Source organism: Lonchura striata, chromosome 29 (assembly GCF_050655825.1).
Source record: "Lonchura striata isolate lonStrDom1 chromosome 29, ASM5065582v1, whole genome shotgun sequence".
Classification (NCBI taxonomy): Eukaryota; Metazoa; Chordata; class Aves; order Passeriformes; family Estrildidae; genus Lonchura; species Lonchura striata.
Genome location: NC_140731.1, coordinates 3,630,376 through 3,654,094, shown reverse-complemented (window position 1 = coordinate 3,654,094; position 23,719 = coordinate 3,630,376). Strand labels below are relative to the sequence as shown.

General features: G+C 50.6%; 1 protein-coding gene across 6 annotated transcripts in view; it reads right to left on the bottom strand.

Moving 5' to 3' along the window:
- Positions 1-23,719, bottom strand: part of R3HDM2 (R3H domain containing 2) — a 46,570-nt gene that overhangs the window by 13,115 nt on the left and 9,736 nt on the right. For 3 of the 6 annotated variants that reach the window (XM_021542499.4, XM_085563070.1, XM_085563072.1), the window contains exons 2-11: positions 11,409-11,607; positions 9,140-9,181; positions 8,661-8,747; positions 8,338-8,464; positions 6,820-6,898; positions 6,114-6,173; positions 5,819-5,959; positions 4,571-4,679; positions 3,459-3,554; positions 2,231-2,262 (exon numbers count right to left, since the gene is read on the bottom strand). In XM_021542499.4, the coding sequence (XP_021398174.2) occupies positions 2,231-2,262; positions 3,459-3,554; positions 4,571-4,679; positions 5,819-5,959; positions 6,114-6,173; positions 6,820-6,898; positions 8,338-8,464; positions 8,661-8,747; positions 9,140-9,181; positions 11,409-11,576 (941 nt within the window). In that variant the 5' untranslated portion in view covers positions 11,577-11,607. Of the gene's footprint in view, positions 1-2,230; positions 2,263-3,458; positions 3,555-4,570; positions 4,680-5,818; positions 5,960-6,113; positions 6,174-6,819; positions 6,899-8,337; positions 8,465-8,660; positions 8,748-9,139; positions 9,182-11,408; positions 11,608-20,711; positions 22,953-23,719 lie in introns of those variants that run through there. The other 3 variants (XM_085563069.1, XM_085563071.1, XM_021542498.4) reach the window with 2 other exon arrangements.

Sequence of the window (23,719 nt, the reverse complement as noted above, 5' to 3'; positions counted from 1 at the left end):
CCCAGCCACTGTGGTGCCAGGCAGCTCCTGGCCCCTTCCCCAGCCTGGAAGAGACCCCAGCAGGGTCAGAAGAAGAAGAACCTGTGTGGGTCTCAGATTCAGTCAAAGAAAGAAACTGAGAGTTTCTAGACAGGCAAAAAGCCTGGGAAAGTATGTAAATAATTCTTTATCTCTCTGTTTTTCACATTGTTTATAGTTAAATTCTATCACTGTGCATCAAGCACTCTGCACCAATGCTGTGGGTTGTTTTCACTTCAGAACCAATGGATTTGATCCTTGCAAAGCTCTGTATAAAAGAGCAGTGTATTTTGAATAAATCAGAGTTTTACTCTCAGCAGCCTTCTGAGTCAGTCTTCTTCATTCCCGTCCTGCCTCGACAGCGACAAACCTGTGCTGAAGAATTTCTCATCTCAGAACAGGGAGCTTTGAAAGGCCTGGAGACAAGGCTGATGGGGATCTTGGAGATCACTTCCCACTCCAGCCCTGCTGAGGACTTCTGCCCAGCTGGGCCTGCTCACCCAAAGCTGTGGCTGCCCCATCCTGGAAGCGTCCAAGGCCAAGCTGGAAGGGGCTTGGAGCAATGTGGGATAGTGGAAGGTGTCTCTGCCCAAGGCAGGGAGGTGGAAAGGGATGAGATTTAAAGCCCTTTGCAACCCACACCATTCCAGATTCTGGGATGTCGCTACTCCCAGAGCTCTGCCCTCACTGACCATCCTTACACAGCCCAGGCCAGCTCTGGCCACAGCAGGACTTCATGGCACCAGCAGTGAGCCTGGTCCACCAGCCCAGCTGGGAATAGATACCCAGGCTTCCCCTGGGGAAGAGCTGCTGAGCCTGCCTCACAAAGAGAGGCTTGGAAGGAGCTCCTGAGGTGATGTCCTGGGATGCTGGGAGCACATGAGAGCCAAAAATGCATCTCTTGGAAAGCAGAACAATGGTTATGTCTCTAGAGAGCTCAAAATGGTGCTGAGGCCTCTCGCCTCTCTCATGCAGGGGAACCCCAAAGCAGATTAACTGAGCTCCTCAGGGCCAGGGCAGCTCCCAGAGCTGCAGCTGCATCAGCAGTGAGGTTTTTGCTCCATTCTGGGGGGGTTTTACTCCAGCCCCACAGATCTGAGAACTGTCCTTGCTGTCCTGAGCAGCCCTGACACAGGCAGACCCCAGGACACGGCCCCTGGGCCTGTGCTGAGGACACCACATCTTCCAGGACAGCAGGAGAGGGACAAAGCTGCTCCTGCCTGGCTCAGATCCTCCTCTCCTGTCCCTCACAGAGCTGCCCCATCTGCAGAGCTCTGCCTGGCAGAGCAGGGCACAGCAGGGATGAGGCTGTGTCCCTTTTTCATCCCGTTCTTTGTCCCCACACCCCAGCAGCGGGGCCGTGCTGGGTGATTCCTCAGCCTCGCTCCAGCCCTTCCATCCATGGGAAAACTGCTTAAGGAGAAAATGCTGCTCAAACGTGTTCCCAGTGCCCTCAGCAGCTCCTGTGGCTCAGATGGAGCCTGAGACACCTCACTGTCATCATTAAGTCACTCAGCCTTGATAATCAGGGATTAGGGAGAACCCTGCCTGATCCTAATGCTATCCTGGCGCTGGATTTCCTATCTTTTTGGGGAACAAGAGGTGGAATGGTTTGAAAACTGCTGGAATTCATCCCTGCTATCCTCACCCTCCTTTTTAATGGATGAATCAGCCAAAAAAAGGACTCGGAATTGATGTTGCAAAGGAAACACCTTCAGTAACTCCACGAGCAGCTGGGAACAGGGGGATTCAGCGTGACATGGCACAAAATAAATCACACAGAAATCCCTACAAATCTGCCTCTGTCTGTGAGAGCTATGAGCAAAGCTATTCTGTGGAGAGTCTGACAAGGGAAAAGCAGCATTTTAGATTCATGCAGGGCTTTGGAGACACTCCCAGGTGTTGCTATAGGACATGAAAAGTACAACACGAGCCACTGCGATGGCGAGGCAAAAGAAGAAGGATGTTTATTATTCTGACTCTAATATTTTTCTAAAGGTGACAGTGGATTGGAAGAGTGAATGGGCCACCTCTCCAAAGACACTGGATAAACCACTAGTATATTAATTTCTTCCACCCCCACGAAGGATTGCGAAGCAGTATTTTGTTTATAAAGAATGTGCATGAAAATTTTCCAACAGTATAAACTTTAAAAGCTTTAGAAAATCTTAAGAATCAACGTAACACCCAGGGGCTGCAGGGCAGCACTCACCTGCTGTCTGTGAGGTATCCGTTCTGGCCAGACTGAGAGCAGGAACACGGAGATGGGGAGGAAAGAAAAGGGAGACTTAGTAACTCTGAAAGAACAGCCCCAGGTGGTTCCAAAAGGTGGGGCTGGCACACAGAGCGTGCTGAGGGGTGGTGTTGAGCCTTCTGCACGCCAGCTCCCTGTGGATCTCCAGCCAGGCCCTTTCCCGATCCCAAATCAGAGTCCTCAGCTCCCTCCTCCACTGAGGCAGCTTTGGTGGTACCTCTGTCCATGTGACAACCACAAAGGGGTTTTATGCCCCAAATTTGCAGCATTTGGAGCTGACTCCAGCTGGGAATGCCCCTGGAGCAGCCTCTGAGCCAGATGTGAGCGTGGGACACTGCTCCAAGCACAGAGCAGGGATTTCAGGAAGCAATAACCAAGCTGGACACTCCATGAGACAGACAAGAAACACCCTGCCCAACTCCTGGGAATGCCCAAAATCCTCCTGGGAATGCCCAAATTCCTCCTGGGAAGGCCCAAATTCCTCCTGAGAATGTCTAAAGTCTTCCTAATAAGGCCTAAATTCTTCCTAGGAAGGTCAAAATTCCTCCTGGGAATGCCCAAATTCCTCCTGGGAATGCCCAAATTCCTCCCGGGAATGCCCAAATTCCTCCCGGGAATGCCCAAATTCCTCCTGGGAAGGCCCCAATTCTTCCTAGGAAGGTCAAAATTCCTCCTGGAAATGCTCAAATTCCTCCTAGGAAGGCTGAAATTCCTCCTGGAAATGCCCAAATACCTCCTAAAAAGGCCCAAATTCCTCCTGGGAATGCCCAAATTCCTCCTGGGAATACCCAAATTCCTCCTGAAAAGGCTGAAATTCCTCCTAGAGCCCTGCACTACTGGGTCAGGAGGTGGAAGCTGCAGCAGTGGGAAGAAACTGGGAGATGCAGCTGCTGCTTCCTTTGGGGCAGGAAATGGTTTTCTGATCACCCCCAAAATGGAACAGGACTGCATTCATTCCTCCCTGAAATTTTAGGGAAGGAGCAGACTGGAGGGTGCAGGTGGGGCTCTTCCACCCCCAGTATCTCAGACATCTTTGCTGGCAACTGGAATACGCTGACACATCCCCAAAATTTGGGGAAAATTGGTAGAAAAGGCAACGACAAGATCTGACCTCTTGGCATATTCAAGGCCACCTTCTGGCCCAAAGCTGCAGGAGGGTCCTGGCAGGTGAGTGATGCAAACTTACCTCTCGTGCAAAGATCCGCTCCCTGACCCGCTGATATTCCTCCTCTCGCTCTTCTATGGATTTGCTCCTTCTCCCATCCTGCAAGGGGAGTCTGATCTGAAGGGACAAACACAGCTCAGGGGTCAGCAGTTGCCAGCGGGAGCAGTCAGCTGCTGGGAATTTAGGATGTGGATGATGTGGTGTCTGGATGCACTGATCCAGCCTCTGCCTCTGGAGCTACCTTTGACACACCTGAATACAGGGATGAACATCCCAGAGGTGCCAGGATGTTCATCCCTGGACATTCCCAAGCACAACCACCCAGCCTGAGTGAGATCAGGAATATCACCCTGGGCCCAGGGTTTTGGAAAAGTTAAAGGTCACTTTTTGGAGCACGTGCCAATGCTCCTGGCTCCCTTGTGGATTCTGTGCTCCCTGCACAGCTGCACCAGGGAAACCAAAATCTGGGATTGACTGCAATGACCAGCTTCTCATGCTGACTTCAGCTCAGGAACAGGTCCCACAGCACACGGGGGACTCTGGGTTTAGATGGGAACGAATTCCTCCCTGGGAGGGTGGGCAGGCCCTGGCACAGGGTGCCCAGAGCAGCTGAGGCAGTGCCCAAGGCCAGCTTGAACGGGGCTTGGGGCAACCTGGGACAGTGGAAGGTGCCCCTGGCCATGGCAGGGGTGGAACTGGATGAGCTTGAAGGTCTTTTCCAACCCCAACTATTCCATGTTTCTGTGAAGGTGGGAGCTACAAGATGCTGAGATCCCTGGGGAAGGGCATGAGTTGCTGCAAGCCCCAGGAAAAGAGGGGGGAAAGCAAGGCTCAGCTGAGGGATATTCCCAAAGAAACCTTGGAAGAAGCCTCCACCTTAAAACCTGGCCTAGCCCCCAGCTGATTTAGGATATGGAGAAGTACAGCCATAAAACCCACCCTAATTCTTCATCCATTCCCATAATATTTGGGAAATCTTTCATGAAATTCAGATGCTGCTGCTTGGGTGGGGTGGGAGCTTCTATTAAATGTTAGTCCAAGAAACACAAGAGAATTTTGGAGTTGTTCTCGTCTTGTGAGCAGTCACCTCTGACTTTCCCAAAGGCTGCAGAAGCCCCACTGCCACCCCTCACCTGGTTATCATCCCGATCCATGCTGGTGTCATCCCGTTTTAGGATAAACCTCTGTGGGAACTCCGCGTTCTTCTCATCCTTGATGTGCTCGGAGAACCTCTGCTCGGGGCTGCAAGAGAACCAGCCCTTGTCAGCAGGGGGAAAACGGGCCCAGAATATGCCAAGATGTTTGTTGTGTGAAATTTCAGCTCTGGCTGAGAGCAACAAGAGCTCCTGTCCCTTCTCCAGAAGCTGTGGAGAGGCAGGGAGGGCTGGAAGGGAAAGATTCTTCTTGCCTATCCCTTCGTTCCATGATTCTGATTGTTCAAGAGAGGGATCTCCCCTTTTTATGAGGCAAAAAAAAAAAAAAAAAGTGGTGTGGGATCCATCCTGCTACAGAGCATTCCTGAGCTGTGGGGAAGGGAAAGGAAAAAGGGGAGGGGAAGGGGAAAATGGGAAAAGGGGAAAAGGGAAAAAGGGGAAAAGGGGAAAGAAGGGGAAAGAAGGGGAAAGAAGGGGAAAGAAGGGGAAAGAAGGGGAAAGAAGGGGAAAGAAGGGGAAAGAAGGGGAAAGAAGGGGAAAGAAGGGGAAAGAAGGGGAAAGAAGGGGAAAGAAGGGGAAAGAAGGGGAAAGAAGGGGAAAGAAGGGGAAAGAAGGGGAAAGAAGGGGAAAGAAGGGGAAAGAAGGGGAAAGAAGGGGAAAGAAGGGGAAAGAAGGGGAAAGAAGGGGAAAGAAGGGGAAAGAAGGGGAAAGAAGGGGAAAGAAGGGGAAAGAAGGGGAAAGAAGGGGAAAGAAGGGGAAAGAAGGGGAAAGAAGGGGAAAGAAGGGGAAAGAAGGGGAAAGAAGGGGAAAGAAGGGGAAAGAAGGGGAAAGAAGGGGAAAGAAGGGGAAAGAAGGGGAAAGAAGGGGAAAGAAGGGGAAAGAAGGGGAAAGAAGGGGAAAGAAGGGGAAAGAAGGGGAAAGAAGGGGAAAGAAGGGGAAAGAAGGGGAAAGAAGGGGAAAGAAGGGGAAAGAAGGGGAAAGAAGGGGAAAGAAGGGGAAAGAAGGGGAAAGAAGGGGAAAGAAGGGGAAAGAAGGGGAAAGAAGGGGAAAGAAGGGGAAAGAAGGGGAAAGAAGGGGAAAGAAGGGGAAAGAAGGGGAAAGAAGGGGAAAGAAGGGGAAAGAAGGGGAAAGAAGGGGAAAGAAGGGGAAAGAAGGGGAAAGAAGGGGAAAGAAGGGGAAAAGGGGAAAAGGGGAAGGGGAAAAGGGAAAAAGGGGAAAGGACCTTACATTCGTGTGTTACTGGTCTTGTTGATGATCACGGCCTTCCCGGTCTGATCCACGTTGTGATCCATCCCAAAATAAGCCGCGACCCGGTGGAGCAGCATCCGGTGGTACGAGGTCATCTGGGGGAACTTCTTGAACTGATTGCTGGGAACAGGGGACAGGGTTGGAGCTCCAAGCAGTCACTCATGTACAGGATGAACAGGAGAACAGCAGCGTGTCCCTGCTCCCCTGGGAGCCCAATTTCCTAAATCTCCATTCAAAACTTCCTTTGCTTGACACAAACTTGATGATCACTTACTTGTTATCACTAATGAACTCCAGAATCTCCTGTTCCAACTTGAGCAGCATCATTCTATCCCTGTCAGGAGAAAAGAAAGATAGAAAAAAGTCACTTAAGGGACAGTGGAACAGCTTTCCTTGCTCCCAAGGCCTGTCCTGCAGCAGAAAATGTCACAGGAGCAGGGGGACACCTGATTTCACACAGAAATGGGCTAAAAAAACTCCCTTCTTTCCAAATACACTAAATTGAACAGTAGATTTTTGCCAGTTTAGGGCTGTTTTGCTAATAATGCTTGGCTTTGGAAAGCCTGAATCTCTGCCCTGCTGGAAGCTCCACTGCTGGAGATTCCAACTTTTCTATTCCCTTGCCAGCCTTTCCCTCAATCCCACTGATTATTCCCACAGCAGCTCCTTTACAGCCTAACACTTGACAACCATTTATAGAAAAGGGTTTAAAGCAATCAAAATGATTTCTTTGCATTCCAACAAATTATTTGTCCTTCTCTCTTCGCATTCGCACACAATTCCACGTTTGGAATTCAACAGGATCTAAAATTACAGTTGTGCTTTTAGTTTCTACATTGTCCCAGCTCTGGTAACTCTTGGAATTCTGAAGAGGAAAATATAAAAACATTTTCAGGCACTGCCTGGGGGTGCTGCAATCCCTCAGGACACAGAAATGCCCACAGATCCCTCAGGGACTTGTTTTACTGCCCATGACCTACCGTGGGTTTTTTTTCAGTGTATTTACTAAAAATTCATGCAAATCTATTCCAGTGGAGTCTGTATATTCCTGGCTGGAATCTGAAAAACAAACAAACAAACAAACAAACAATGGCAGCAGAACAAATTAACAAACCACTGAGACAGCACAGAGGGAAGGTAAGGGAGAAGGAGGAAAAAGGGGAGAGGGGAAAAGAAAAGGAAAATGGGAAAGGAAGGGGAAAGGAAAAGGGCTATGTCTCTGTGTGCATGAGGATGATATTCCCACATTTTCCAGTCTAACTCAGGGATTAAGAAGCCTTTCCCCTCTTCCTACCACCTTTTTAATTTAAAAATAATTGCAGAATAAACCAATGAAAGCAAACCAGCAGCGGGGCAGAGCTGCCCTAGAGGGATTTTGGGTGAAATTTGCTCCCCAAATGAGCCTCTTTGAACCATTTTTATGCCCCAGGAACCTGTCAGACTGTTGGGAATGTGTCAGCCTGGAGAATCCCTCCCTTTCTCCACGCTCTGCTCTGGGAGGATGTGGAAGAACCATCCCTGGGAGTGGGATGGGATGGGATCCCTGGCACAGGATGGGATCCCTCGGATTGGATGGGATAAGATCCCTGGCATGCGATGGGATCCCTGGAATGGGATGGGATGGGATGGGATGGGATGGGATCCCTCGGATTGGATGGGATCCCTGCGAGGGGATGGGATCCCTGGGATGGGATGGTATGGGATCCCTGGCACAGGATGGGATCCCTGCGAGGGGATGGGATCCCTTGGATTGGATGGGATGGGATCCCTGGCACGGGATGGGATCCCCCGGATTCAATGGGATCCCTGGCATGAGATGGGATGAGTGTGGTTCAACCTGGAGAAGAGAAGAATCCAGGGAGATCTTGGAGCCCCCTCCAGTGTCTCATTTTTTGTATTAACAAATATTTTACCTATTAAATAAACAACTTTTTCCGCTTTTCTCTTAAAAAAGAAAAATTCCAATCCCAAACCAATTTAAAAAAAAAACCAAAACAACTTAAATATCCTTTTCTAAAGAGCAAAACAAAACAAAAAACCTTTACATTTTTTTATCCTAAAATTACCCTAAACCAAAACAAATACAATTTCTGGGGGCTCCAAGAGAGCTGGAGGGGGACTTAGGACAAGGGATGGAAGGACAGGAAACAAGGAATGGCTTCCCATTGCAGAGGGCAGGGATGGATGGGATTTTGGGAAGGAATTTTTCCCTGGGAGGGTGGGCAGGGCCAGGATGGATTTCCCAGAGCAGCTGTGGTGCCCCTGGACCCCTGGCAGTGCCCGAGGCCAGGCTGGACAGGGTTTGGGACACTGGGAGGTGTCCCTGCCACGGCAGGGGTGGCACTGGGTGGGATTTGAGGTCCTTCCCAACCCAAACCAGGATTTCCTAATGTTCCCAACCCCACAGTCCTGCTCAGCAGCAGCAGAACCAACCAAACACTTGTCCCACCCCTGCCCCACTTCCAGAGGGTTCCCAGAGCAGGGGAGCAGCACCTGACCTCGAGAGAGCATCTTCCTTGGTGTTTTTTCTTTATTCTTCTCTTTTTCTTCCTTCTCCACCCCATCCTTTGTGGGTTTCTCCTCTTCCTTGTCAGAGGGGCAGCTCACGTGCAGCTGGATGATGTCCTGGGGTGAAACAAATGTCCCTCAGACATCCTCTGAGCCGTGGCTGGAGAAAAGCAGCCCAGGAAAGTCTCAACCAGCTCTTGGGGGAATGTTTTTGGCTCCCCAAGGCATGGGAGAGTAAGATAGGGATAATTTCTAACAAAACATAGATTTCCTGGGCTTCCACACTCCCTAATTTGTCTCACTCTGGGCCTACCTGAGACTCCAGCAGCCCATCCACGAAGGGGCCTGAGGATTCCTCACACACAGCCAAACTCCTGACCAATTTAAGCTTTGAGTTAGACTGAAAAAGGTAAAAAAAGGGGAGTGGTTACAACACCTCAGCTAAAACTCACACTTGAATTCCTGCAGCTGCGTTCCCAAGGCAATTAAATTACCAATTAGAGAGATATTCCCCTCAATATACAGACACCAATGACTTGGAATCCCTGAACAAACAGTTCTTTTATTCCTTCAGCCTTTGAATTAAATTTTAGGTGGGAAATACCCTGCTTTAATTCCTGCCCTCCCCAAATTCCAGACAGAGCAATTCCAGAAAGGAGCACATGGAAATCTCTGCCTGCTGCACGTGGCTTCCAGGACAGGACAGGCTCAGGAGCAGCTCCCTAAGGCTGGCAGCAGGAATTTCCAAATTTCCAATTTCAAAGGCAATTGGGATGGCAGCAGAGCTCCTACCTTGGCTCTTTTCCGGGCGTGTCCGTGACTTGACGTTCGCTTCTGCGGAGAGAGAAAAGGGAAGGTAAGAAAATTTAACCTGGAAGTTTTCTGCCATTCCTGGGACACAAAAAAAAGGGATTGTGACAGAGATGCTGCTGCTCTGTCTGGAGAGCCAGCAAGCCTCTGGTGGCTGGAGCTGGCTGAGAAGAAGCTGAGGAGGGTACGTGGCACTGGGGATGGCTCCCTGTCAGAACTCACAATGTCCCTCAGACATTTTTAGATGTTCTGGGTCCAAGTCAGAAGCGTTTGAGGCCCTGGCAGGCAGCTAAAAACAGCTGTGATTTTAAATTTAAGCCATAGAATGATTTACCAACCTTACAAGAAGTCACAAAAGTTTAGATACTGTAGTAAAAGTAGTCACAAAGTAAAAGGAAAAATTTTTGAGTGCTGTACAGGGGGGTTTTAAATCCTATACAGGGGAGTTTTAGTTTCATACATGGAGGTCAGAAGTTTTAAGATAGAGAGATTTAAGCCTATCCCGTCCTCCCTCTTTCTTTTCCTTACCTCCATATTCTTAATAGTGTTAGCACTCACAAATTAGTTTAAAAAAAGCACCATTTGATATAGACAATAGGCATTAGAGAAAAACTATAAACATTTAACACGTAATGTACCACATAAAAAATAGCAGCAGCCCCGGGCGGGGGGAGAGAAGAAGAAAACAAGAGTCAGAAAAGATGTCAGGGGTGTGTGTGTGTGCCTGAGCTGCTGAGCAAACCACAGCAGCCCGAAAAATCACTTTTTTTAAAAAAAATCACAATAAACTGCCTTAAAACCAAACAACAAAAAACTTCTAAGCTTTTTTTTTTTTTTTTTTTGAAAGCACAAGTTAAAAGAGAGATTTTTCCACCACCCACAACCCAGGGTGAGCTCCAGGAGGAGCTGTGTAAGCAGCACTCCTGGTCGAGGGCCACCTCGCCAAGAGGGAGGGGACAGAAAAGTTGTTTTCTCCCACAGGAGTCAGGGACGTGGTGTAGTAGTAGGGATTGGAAATGTAGACACACCACTGCAAGCTCTTCCCTGAATGAAATGTTTGCTGAAATCTCCCCTGCTCCATTCCCGAGGGCCCACTCAGGCTCTCCCTGCACAGCTGCACAGCTGCCCGTGCAGCTGGGAGCACATCTGGCAGATGTGCCAGCCCACAGCTGGCATGGCAGCAGCATCCAGCAGGCAGCTGAGGGTGGGAAGGGCTTCAAGCTCCACCAGGAGCCACAGGCACAGGTGGCAGGAGAGCAGAGCAGCAGGAGTGAGTCCCAGCACCCCCAAATGATGCCTGCACAGAACTTTTCTCATTTATTGAAATGAAATCCCCAAAACATTCCCATCCTATTTTTAACTGAAGAGAAGCAACAGTCAAGCAGCATTCCTGAACCCAAGCTCTCCCTGGATGTCTTCCCTTGACACGAAGCCATTAATTCATCCTTAGATCAAAGAAAGGAGTGAGAGGGAGGTGACAGCCCTGGCACCAGAACCTGGGGACAGACACCAGTGTCCCCCAGGGAATATTTGTTATTCCACTCCCAGGCTCAGGGAATATTTCAACCACTCTGGCCAGGAGGGATGCAGCTGAGGAGGAAGGAGCAGCCTGCACAGCGTGGTGTCCCTTGGAAAAGTGTCTTTGGGTTGTTGGGAAGGATGGATAAATAGAATTATTCACAATACAGCCAGGATGAAAACAATCCCCCCTACTGGCTGGACAATACCCTTACCTACAAATAAATCCAAAGGTCAAATGGATTGTTCCATCTCAACCCCCAAAATGTTCATCCCACACCTGTAACCCTCCCCTGAAGCATCAGGAGTCTGTGACCCCATTGGCCCAAGTCTTGTTCCAGCCCACCTTGAAGCCCCTGATAAGGGGTCTCCGAGGGGCTGGACGCCCTCTTGGAACTCCTCCTCCTCTTCTTCTTCTCCTCTCTTGGATCTTCCCCCCTCTTGGATCTTCTCCTCTCTTGGAACTTCCACCCTCTCCTGGAGCATCCTCTTGTCTCTCTCCTCCCCATCCCCTCAGGCCTCGCCCCGTGCTGCTCTGGCAGCTCCATCAAGACCTTTCTCCATCCCAAACAAACCTGATATTCTAAGAGCATTCAGATATTCAGATGATATTCAGAGATCTCTCGTCTCCATCCACCCAAACCATCCTGGAGCCCAGCGTTCCCCCCACTGGGTGCTTTGGGAAGGGCTGGAAGCAGCAGGTGAGGGCCCAGCCCTCCCTGCCCACGCTCACCTGAGATTCCTGGCGCACGCTGACCTCCTCCCCCCCATCCTTCTCCACCTCCTCCTTGCTCGGTGACCTGGATACATATTTGGTTTTGTTCACAGATTCCTCGACCACCTTTTTTTCGGATTCCTTCATAATTTCCAGGGACTCCTGTGCCGTGGTGCTGTTGGACATCTTCAGAGCCCTCCGACGCAGCGACGGGCACCTGCAGGACAAGGGACTTTAACTTACCCAGCTTAAAGCAAATTTAAAAAGTACCTTCATATAGATATTTTACAACATTTTATCCTAGGGTAATTAATATATACAGTAGTGGAGCTATGTAACACAAGGTAATAAATATATACAGTAGTGAAGCTATATAACACAAGGTAATAAATAAGTGACGAGTCAAAGATGGTTTATTTCAAATTAAAAAAAAGAGAGGAGGAATTGTAGGAATATAAAAAGGGAAAAGATTTTGGAAAGTGCAAAAAGGCCCCAGAAAGTAGACATAAAGCTGAGAAAAGGCTGGGAAATTTCAAAACCTTCTCATGGGGAGCTAGGAAAATAAGAACCAAGTGAATGCATTTATATTTGTCATAAGGAAAAAGAAAGAACAAGAACTTATTGATAGCTCAAGATGTGAAAAGTCCTAGATATATGCTTTGCAAAGATAGAAAAGTTTCAATCTTATATAATTAATTATTGTTTGAGGTTCATAGAAGTCCTTTCGTTATGTTAAACCCATGTGGGTCCTTGTCTTATTAGTATAATTAATGACTTTGCACCTTTTCTTTTATGCTGTTGGTTCAAAGAATATGTAAAAAAAGGCTTTGCATAAGCTGCCATCTTATCTCTGCTCTGGATTTACATGGATATTGTTATTTTCTCTGTCTCTTGCTTTTTACTTGCGTGATACAAACAGATAATAAATCCTAACTCTACAACCAGTCCGAGTCCATCCCATTTTGTGAGACGCAGCCCAATCCAGCATAGCCAGGGGGTGCACAGAGGTTCTCTGTGGCCACAAACTCTTGCACACACAGGTTGGAATTTCCTTGGAGCCCACCTCGTGCACAGATCCCAAACCAAGCCCACCCTGGGAGCAGCCTGGCGGCAACTCCGTGGTTGTCCCCAGGATTTTGGAGCCACCAGGGCTGGACAAAGTCCCTGAGGTAGGTGAGCAATGGAGACAGAGAGACTGAAAGCAGCTCTAAACCAGCAAACATCACACTGGTGAAATAAATTCCAAAAACCAGAGCTGAGCTCTGCCCCAGGGCAAACCACCACCAAAAATCTGCATTTCCCCAAATCTCAGCCCAGTTGTTTTTGTGATCAGTCAAATCTTCAGTGAGACAATAGCCTTGTACTCCAAACATGCTCTGTGAGAGAAGATCTGGGATCTCCCTCTGGTCAGATACTTCAGGAAAAGTGGGACTCAAATTACTCATTAAGACTAATATTCCTGATAAAGTTGCATTTAATTGCTTCCCTTTGATTAGCAAGGAGCAGGCAGCCCCTGGAGCCACCTCTGGATTAGAGTGGAGCCTGGACAAGGCAGCACCTGTGCTTTGGTGTGCTGAGAGCCTCAACCCCATCAAATTAAGTGTTAATTTCAAATTAATCACCTGGAATCAAAGCATCAACCCTGCCCTTAGAGCTCATGAGGAACCGGAGCGCCAGGACACAGGGAATGATTTCTCAAGGAGAAAATCTTTTAGATAACTCGCAATAAACTGCCTTGAGACCAAACAACAAGAAGCTGCAGAGTTTTTCTTTGGAAGCACGGGTTTGAGGAGAAGCTTTACCACCACACGAGACCCCAGAGCAAGCCTGGGGTTCTCACAGGAGGAAGGTGCAGGGAAAGCAAGCATCGCCCTGCAGCTGCCCTGCAGGCTGAGATCCAGCAGTGGTGATGCTCCCATGTGTGGGAGCCCCAGCCTTGCTCTGGGGTCCCATGTGGTGGTGAAATTCCTCCTCCAACCCGTGATTCTAAAGAAAAACTGCACAGGCTCTTGTTGTTTGGTCTCAAGGCAGTTTATTGCGAGTTATCGAAAAGATTTTCTCCTTGAGCTGCTGTGGTTTGCTCAGCAGCTCAGGCAGAGGCACACACACACCCTGACATCCTCTCTGTCTGCTGTCTTCTTCTTCTCTCCCCCCACCCAGGCCTGCTGCTAGCTTTTATATGATATATTACGTATTACATGTTTATAGTTTCCCCCCAATACCTACTACCTGTATTATAAAGTGCTTTTCTACTCTAAACGAATCTATAAGTGCCAACATCACCAAGAACATGGAGGCAAGGAAGAAGAAGGAGGAAGAACAGGATCAGCCCACTTTCCTCCATCTTAGAACTTCTGACCCCCATGTACAAAGTAAAACCCCCCTGTACAGGTGTTAAAACCCCCCTGTACAATACTAAAAAATTTTCCCCTCTGTTTTGTAACTACTTTTACTATCCTATCTAACCCTTTGTGACTGCTTGTTCCACCTCCAAAGTTGGTAACTCATTCCATAGCTCAAACTCAAAATCACAGCTGTTTCCAGCTGCCTGCCAGGGTCTAAAATGCTTCTGAGCAAGGCCTGGAACCTCTAAAAATGTCTGAGGGACATTTTGAGTTCCAACATGCAGGGAGCTGCACGGGGTGACAGCCCCACACCAGGGAATCCCACGCTGCTCCCGCAAGAATTAGGTCAGCGAGGGAAAAGGGAACACTCTGCTTGATGTCCCTCATTCGTGGGAGGATTGTGCAGGGGGTGAAGGTGCTAAATTCTACCTCCTCCCAGCCCAAAACACTTCACACTGGAGGAAACTGCTCCAGGCTCATGCCCAGGCCGGGGGCTTAAACATTCCAAGAGGATCTGGAGCAGATTTGGGGAAGGGAGGGAGGAGGCAGCGCCGGAATTGCACACATGACACTCAAATAAAGAAGCAGGTTTTGTACAGCTCATTCCCTTTGCACCACCCACCCTCTAACGAGCTTTTCCCCCCCAAGCCAAACACCTCAGCCAAATGTAAGGAGGATAACAGGATCTTTTCCTGTCGTGCTGCAACGTAACTGCAGCATCACACAGGGAACACAATCAGATTTGCCAGAAGAGATAACTGGGAGCCACAGAAGTGACATTTATCAGCTGCCCCCTCCTGTTCCAGCTTCCATCCCCTGCAGGCAGCCTCCAGGATATTTCCCTGCACGCAGAAGCTGGGGGAGATCTGGGCACTGCTGCTTTCCAGAGGAGGATTCCTGCAGGATGAATGAATCAGCCCAGCTCCCTCGGGCAGCCGTGGGCAGAGAGGGGGTGGCAGACACGAGTGACGGTGACAGACGGGGTTTGTGGAGAGGGTGCAAGTTCAGAGGACTCAGGGGAGTGGGTGGGATCAAGCTGGGCCTTGGGAGAGAGAAAAAAACACCACACGGATGCAACAGAAAATCTGTGTCAAGAAAGAAGATGGAGCAAAGGTGCAAGGGAGGAGGCGGGGGAGGTGCTGTTGCTGTTTTGGTTTGGGGATGGGGATTGGCAAAGCAACTGGGCCAGTGACAGCAGTGACTGGGCATACTGGGAATGCTGGCCAAGGGCCAGGCAGCCGGGACACATTGAAATCCTCCTCCTCACTCCAGAAAGGAACATGGAATTCCACCTCTGCTGCCTTCTTGCCACCTGCAGTTAGCAGCTGCCGAGCCCCGGGAATGCACAGCAGCAACTCCTGGTTGGGCAGGGAATAAAAGCAAGAAAAGTTCTGCATTCCCAGTTCAGATGGATCTGGCAGCAGATCTGGAAAAGGCAGGAAGCTCCTGCTAAATAAACTCTCTTTTCCTGGCCTTGTTTCTCAGGGAACAGACCTGCTCCTGAGCGAAATGAGGGTGCAAAGGAGACATATGGCTGCTGGGTGCAGCTGCCCACACACGGCTCCGGTGCTGCAGAGGGATGGAGGGGTCTGAGAGGGGGGATGGAGGGGGATGGAGGGGTCTGAGAGGGGGGATGGAGGGGGATGGAGGGGTCTGAGGGGGGGATGGAGGGGGCTGAGGGGGGGATGGAGGGGGCTGAGGGGGGGATGGAGGGGGCTGAGGGGGGATGGAGGGGGCTGAGGGGGGGATGGAGGGGTCTGAGGGGGGGATGGAGGGGGCTGAGGGGGGATGGAGGGGGCTGAGGGGGGATGGAGGGGGCTGAGGTGCCTCAGCCTCTCCCTCTCACATTTCAGGGCTCAGGCAGCAGGTGCTGAAGGAGGTGATTGTCCTGCTCTGCTCTGGGACAGCCTCACCTCCAGTCCTCTGGGGGCAGTTTTGGGTGCCACAATACAAAAGCTGTTGAAGAGCATCCAAAAGAAGGACATGGAACTAGAGAAGGGTCTAGGAAGGAGCAGCTGAGGGCACTTGGCTTGTCCAATCTGCAGCTTCCTCATCAGCACCAGTCTCTGCTCTCTGGTCACCAGGACTTAAGAGAACGTCTGGAGCTGTGTCAGGGGAGGTTTAGGTTGGAAATCAGGGAAAGGTTTTCCCCCAAAGGGTGCTGGGCACTGCCCAGGCTCCCCAGGAATGGGCACAGCCTTGAGGCTGTGCCAGAGCTCCAGGAGTGTTTGGACACTGCTCTTAGGAACGGAGTGGGATTGTTGGGGTGTCCTGTGCAGGGCTGGGGTTGGACTCAATGATCTCCTTGCAAATCAGGATTTTCCAGGTGGGCTTCACCTGCCCAAGCCATAGCCATGGGAACCAGTGGCAGCGCTGCAGCATTCCCAGCTGGCTTCCAACACAAAGACCTGCATTCCCCTCAGCTATGAACCAGCTCTGCTTTGGCTTTCCCAGACTCACTCCATGGGACATCCAGCAGGGATGTCCAGCAGGGATGTCCAACAGGGACACATCCAACAGGGACATCCAGCAGGGACATCCAGCAGGGACACGTCCAGCAGGGACGTCCAGCAGGGACATCGAACAGGGACATCCAGCAGGGACATCGAGCAGGACATCCAACAGGGACGTCCAGCAGGGATGTCCAACAGGGACGTCCAGCAGGGACACGCCCCTGGCAGGAGTGGGCCAGAGCAGCCTTTCTGACCCCTCCCAGCCCAAACCATCCCATAATTTCCCCAGCACCCCATCATTCCCCTCTGCCCTGTTTGGGGGGCGGCAGCACCCAGCACCCAGCACCCCTCACCTCCCTCCCGCTGGGTACCAGTGATGCTCAGGCGAGCAATTCGCTGATTGGCTGCCCGGCAGCCAATGGGGAGCCGAGCTCCATGGCAACGGGGCCCTGTTGCCAGGAGCAACCGGGCGGGGGTGACTCAGGTCCCCCTCCCCAGCACGGCTGAGGCCGCGGAACCGGCTCCGCACCGGGAGCCGGCTCTGGAACCTGGAGCCGGCTCTGGAACCGGCTCTGCACTGGGAGCCGGCTCTGGAACCGAGAGCCGGCTCTGGAACCGGCTCTACACCGGGAGCCGGCTCTGGAACCGGGAGCCAGCTCTGAAACCGGCTCTGCACCAGGAAACGGCTCTGGAACCGGCTCTGCACTGGGTGCCAGCTCTGGAACCGGGAGCCGGCTCTGGAACCGGCTCTGCACCGGGAACCGACTTTGTACCGGGAACCGGCTCCACACCAGGAACCGGCTCTGGAACTGGCTCTGCACTGGGAACTGGCTCTGGAACCAGCTCTGGAATTGGCTCCGCACCGGGAGCCGGCTCTGGAACCGGCTCCGCACTGGGAGCCGGGTCTGGAACCGGCTCCACACCGGGAACCAGCTCTGGAACTGGCTCTGCACTGGGAACCGGCTCTGCACTGGGAACCGGGGGCTGGGGACGGGGCTGCCGTTTGGCCACGAAGCCCCTCGGGCTCTGCCGGGCCCTGGCCGTGCCCAGGATCATCCCAGGGGCTCCTCCTCGGCTGGGACCATCCCGGCCTTCAGGGGCGGCTGCCAGGTGCAACAAGAGGCTGGGAGAGAAGGATTTTTGAAGTGTGCCAAAAGGTCCTGGAACAGCTCCATCCTGGGCTCCACGCAGGCAAAACATCACTGCAGCAGCAGCCCAGGAAAAGTCGGAGCGTTCTGCTGGAATTCCGACAGGTAAAGAACCTTTGGAGCTCACTGCCCTCCCTCCTGCTCCCAGCCAGGTAACAGCTCCCACTGGGACAAGCACCCCAAAAAGCCCCAAACCAGCAACATTCATCAAGTTCAAAGCCACCTCTCCTGAATCCTCTCCTGATTTTCAGCTGGAGAGGGACTGAATTCCTCCCTCCCTTACAGCTCCTGCAAAAGCCAGCAAGATTCCCCACAGGAGGCCAGACGTCTCTGCCTGAACAGTGCCCGTGCTTAGTCATTGCTTTAAATCCTAATCTCCACCCCCACATGACATCGAATCCTGAAATTCTGATGCAGATGGAAGGGTTTGGCTCCAGGTGAAAAGGGGAAAAATAACCTTATATGAACAAGGGGACAGGAAGTGCAGGTGAGCCAAAGGGAATTCTGGAGAACTGGGAGGTTTCCTTGTGGAAAACATCTCAAAGCACAACATCATTTCAGGGGGAATAAATACTCTGATATTTTGTTACCTCCCTCCATCAAAGCAAAGACTAAATTCGGGAGAGGTGTCAACTTGTTCTCACTCTATTCCACAAGTGTAAGCAGGACTGCCAAAATAGTTTCCATGTGATACCCAGAAATCGCATAGGGGTGGATAAAAGTTTTATAAAGACTGATATTTCTTCTTTTAGGAGGAAATTCCTCCCTGTGATGGTGGGGAGGCCCTAGCACAGCCCAGAGAAGCTGGGGCTGCCCCTGGATCCCTGGAAGTGTCCAAGGCCAGGTTGGAGCAACCTGGTTTAGTGGAAGGTGTCCTTCAATTGCAAAGGTGTGGAATGAGATGAGCTTTAAGCTCCCTTCCCACCCAAACCATTCCATATTTCACATTCAGATCCTTTCTTTCACCTTCCTCCCCTTTCAAGCCTTCTCATGGCCCACCTGAGCCACAGCCTCAGTTGTTCTCTGCTGCCCTCCAGCACTTCTGGGCACACAAATCTCTTTAAATGCTCTGACCTGGATGGGAAAACTCTGCTTAAATCTAATTTCCATGTGTGGAAAAGGAAACACAGAGAATTCCTGCTACAATTACCTTGTGCCACATCTCCCAGACACTGACAGGTTAACACTGGGAGGAAGGAACCAACTGCACAAACAGGCCAGGAGTTAAACAGTCCTAAGGAACGCTTCCCTAAGAAAAGTGGGATTAAACAGTTTTAATTTCAAGTTGTCTGAGCCTGGAGCTCCCAGCACTAAGGGCCACTCTCAGTCCTGCTCTCCCCTCTTGTAGGAAAAGGGATATTGTTAGTTTGATGTTCAAAAGAAAGGAAACAGTGATCCTGCTGCTCCTTTTTCCTTTCATTTTTGGGAGCTGCTTCAGGCTGAGCAATAACCTCCTCACCCCTCCTTTCCAAAATCTGGAGGAGGAAAAAACCCAAACTCAACACCAAAAAAACCCAACCCCAAAACAGTCAAAAAGTGAAGGCCCACCAGCCCTGGAGAACAAAGGGTTTCCTGGAGAAGGAGGCACTGCTCCCAGGGCAGCACCGAAGGTTTGTGGACAGTTCCCGAGGCTTTTTGGACAGAACTGTGGCAGAGAGGAAAGAAAAGCAGGCTGAGAATTCCCTGTCAGAGCTCTCTGCTCCATTTCACACCACTTCCCACTTCCTCATCACGAGCTATTCCTGTATTCATCCCAACATCCCAAGAGCAGGGAACTGCTCCGGTGACGTCAAAGCAGTTTCCCAGCAACAATTAATGAGGGCTGTCCACCACAGGGGTTTCCTGAAAAGCAAGGAATTATCCACCTACTTTCCACAGTGTCAGGATGCAATAGGACAGCACTGAGCAGGGATTTCTGTTAACCCTTCCATGGCTCAGCAGAAATCCCTGCGACAGCTCCTGGTTCTTTCAGAGAACCTCAAGGAGAATTCCTTCCACCCGAGCCCATCCCTAACGAGGCATCTGCACCAGAGGTACCAAGCAGGAAAAAACATGGAAATCCAACCAGGAAAACATGGAAATCCAACCAGGAAAAATGGAAAAACAACTAGGAAAACAAGGAAAACTCTTCTCCTGCTGGCACCTGCCCCCGTGCTCTGCCTGTGCCAGGCAGGAGCAGCAGCATTAAAAATGTGGATGAGGGAACAAGGATTTCCCTCACCTTTCCCAGCTGGCAAAGCAAATCCCCAAACTTTGTTTAGCAGCCCCAAAGCATCCCAGCCCCCAGAAAACCTCCACAAGAGGAAGGCACAAGGCAAGAAGGTTATCTGTATTCCTCCTCCTGCTCTCCAGCTGCTGCTCCTGCTTTTCCCCATGCTAGCAGAGGACACAGAGCCACTCATCACATGGCAGACATTGGGTGTTCTCCAGGTGGGACCCAGAAATTAATTTGAAAATAGAAAAAAATGAGGAAATAATGATTCAAAGAAAAAAACTCAATTTTATCTGTTGCTTGCCAGCAGAAGCTGGGATTGGGTGTTAAGTCTGAGGAGCAGGTAGAGAGATCCTAACACCCCAAAGTACAATAACCACACCTCAATCCCAAAAAAATCCCAGCACTAAATCTGAGATGAAGAGAGCATAACTTCTTGGGTGTTAGGCAAAACTGGACGATGGACACGTGTGAGGAGGGGGAAAAGTCAATCCAAGCTCCTGATTCCACTAAACCCAACTCAGCTGAGGGGCTTAAATTAATTTAAAAACAGAGTTAATGCATCAGTGAACACAAGCACTGTCCTACAGAACACCCAATTGCATAAGCCACCCCAAAAACGTCACGTGGCACGACGCCAACCGAGGAGCCAACATTCCCCATCAACTAGCCAGCCCCAAACAAATAAATCCACTAAAACATAACCCAGCAAAAGCACTGGGAAGGTTCTGCCTTTGCAAAACAAGAGGAATTACCCAGGAGCAAGCTGCAGATGCTTGGAGCAGGAGGAGATTCCATGATGCTGTCAGGGGAACTCCTTAATGACATGGCAGAGCACAGGATGCCGACCGGGGATTCCCTCTCTCCGTAGGTGCATCCCCGGCGGCACAAAAGGAGGAAGAGGAGAGCTCATCTCACCCACCCAAATCCTCACCGAGATCCCAGAGCCACAAATTCATTTAGTCCAGCTCCATTTTAAATTAACTCCCTCCAGCAGCAGAAATCCTGGCACTTACCAAGGGGAGAGGGACACTGCCAGGTCCCCATCCCCGAAATATTCGCCCACATTTACACTGCGTTTTGCACCGGCGAGGGGAAATGAAAAACCTCATAAATCTTTCTTTTCTCAAATAATTAAAACCTCATCCTAAAAATAAACTCACCGCGGTGGTTCTGCACTCTGAGCACGTCAGCTGTTTCCCGATTTCAGCGGAGACTCCATGGCCACGAGCAGTTCAAGAGGAATTCTGCCAGGATAATCTCGCTCCCAGGAAGCCCCCGCCAGCTTTCCCAAAGGAAAACCCCAAAAAAAAAAAAAATCCCCTGGCGATTTTTGCGGCTGCTCGGGCTCTGAGGAGCGGCTCGGCAGCGGAGCAGATCCCAGCTGTTCGCAGGGATGTCAGCACAGCTCTGCCAATAGCCACATCCACACCCCCCTCCTGCTCTCCTGCAAATCTTCAATGGAGCTGCCTCCGCGCCGCCGTTAAAGACGCAGCACCCGGCCCCCGGCGGCCCCGGGAAGGGAGCTGGGGGTGCTGCTGGATGCTGGATGGGGACGTGGGGGTGAGGCAGAAGTGTGGCCTGCAGCCAGCAGGGTCACCAGCTCCTGGGGGGATCTGGTCTCCAGAATCACTGCACAGCGAGGGAGGGGATTGTCCCACTCTGCTCTGGGCTGGGGCAGCCTCAACTCCAGTCCTGCAGGCAGCTTGGGCACCTCAATATGAAAAAGGTCAAAAGATGAATGGGGAAAGGTCTGGAGGAGAACCTCAATATGAAAAAGGTCGAAAGATGCTGGAGAAAGTTCAAAGGAGGGACACAGGAATGGGGAAAGGTCTGGAGGAGAACCTCAATATGAAAAAGGTTGAAAGATGAATGGGGAAAGGTCTTGAGGAGAACCACAAAATTAAAAAGGTCTAAAGATGCTGGAGAATGTTCAAAGGAGGGACACAGGAATGGGGAAAGGTCTGGAGGAGAACCTCAATATGAAAAAGGTTGAAAGATGAATGGGGAAAGGTCTGGAGGAGAACCACAAAATGAAAAAGGTCTAAAGATGCTGGAGAATGTTCAAAGGAGGGACACAGGAATGGGGAAAGGTCTGGAGGAGAACCACAATATGATAAAGGTCGAAAGATGTTGGAGAATGTTCAAAGGAGGGACACAGGAATGGGGAAAGGTCTGGAGGAGAACCACAATATGAAAAAGGTCTAAAGATGCTGGAGAACGTTCAAAGGAGCGACACAGGAATGCACAGGGTGAGATTTTGGGGTGTCTGTGCAGGGCCAGAATTTGGGATCAAGGATCCTTCAGGATCCCTTCCAACTCAGAATATTCCACGATTCCATAAAAAAAAAAAAAAGGCATGGCAGATACCACCCAAGGCATCAGCAGCCTCCAGAAGGATTCACATGCAGGGAAAACACCCAGAACACCTCACACCTGCCGAGGTAGGTCACAGCCAGCCTTGCTCCTCTCCTGTCACTGCTGCCGTAACTTCTCCGAGGGGTCGCTTTATTAAGGGTTTCATTTCAATTCACTTATTTGTTTTTCTTGTTCATTTACTGGGGATTTAATATGGAGAGACAGAAAACAAGAAATGCAAACGGCACAACTGGATACTTTGGAGAATTAGAATTGTGAAAGATGCATTGTAGGACCCACAAGGGGAAATTTTAGATTATTGGCTTTATGGCATTTACAGCTTGGTGTGGTTAAAGCTGATAGGCCAAGAAATGTTTATAGTGTATTGTAATTAGGAAATAAATAGATTATGATGGTGTGAATTGTAACATCTGTATTGCCTCGCCCTTCACAAGAGACTGAAAATGGAATAAAAGTTTTCAAATGGCTCTGTTACCCCATCTCTGGGTCAGAAAAGAGCATAGTCTGACACCAGAGATGTTTGAAACCTTTCACTTGTTTAAATTTTCCACAGAAAGGAGTTTTCCACCCCAGACCTGGCGATTCTGCAGGCACAGGGGCCACAATGAAGTCTCCTCTCCACATCCCATGGATGGAAAATGGGAGAGAAAGGAATTATGAGGGATAAAAAGACAAAATGCTATTGCAGTGCTGTCAAGGTCTCACTCAACCCACACCTTGGAATGCAGAGGCTTCAGGGATGTTGCACATCCTGGAGATTTTCCCATCAAAAGGTGCAAGGAAGACAGATCCAAAGGACCCAACATCCTTTTATGTCTGCCACTTCAAGTTTTTTCCTCCCAATTCTGCAAAGAACTTTTGCAATGAAGGTAACTGGACAAAAAAAAAAAAAACAAAACAAACCATGAGCTCAGAGGCTCTTTGAGAAAAGGAGGACAAGGAGCTCGAGCTGAGCTCAGTCTAAGGAGGATGAGGAACCTCAGCTGAGCTTAGTCTGAGGAGGACAAGGAGCTCGAGCTGAGCTCAGTCTAAGGAGGACAAGGACCTTCAGCTGAGCTCAGTCTGAGGAGGATGAAGAGCCTCAGCTGAGCTCAGTCTGAGGAGGATGAGGAACCTCAGCTGAGCTCAGTCTGAGGAGGACGAGGAGCTCTAGCTGAGCTCAGTCTAAGGAGGACGAGGAGCTCTAGCTGAGCTCAGTCTGAGGAGGATAAGGACCTTCAGCTGAGCTCAGTCTAAGGAGGACGAGGAGCTCTAGCTGAGCTCAGTCTAAGGAGGACGAGGAGCTCTAGCTGAGCTCAGTCTAAGGAGGACGAGGAGCTCTAGCTGAGCTCAGTCTGAGGAGGATAAGGACCTTCAGCTGAGCTCAGTCTAAGGAGGACGAGGAGCTCTAGCTGAGCTCAGTCTGAGGAGGATAAGGACCTTCAGCTGAGCTCAGTCTGAGGAGGACGAGGAGCCTCAGCTGAGCTCAGTCTGAGGAGGACGAGGAGCCTCAGCTGAGCTCAGGGTGGTGCTGCACAGGAGCTGCAGCAGCTGCAGCAGCCCCGGGGTGGCTCAGCAGGAGCCGTGGTGCTGGGCAGGGCTGAGCTCAGCAGCAGAGTGAGCTCAGAGTGACTCCCTGTGGCAGCCCTGCCAGCAGGATCCAGGCACCAGCCCCACAGCTCAGCACCAGCTTTTCCCCCTTTTCATCCACCTCTGTGAGGCTGCTTATTCCTGGCACTCTGGAATAAGCCCCTGGAGCGTGACACCTGGAGTTCTGAGCTCTGAAGCAGCTCCAGGTGATATTTTCCAAGTG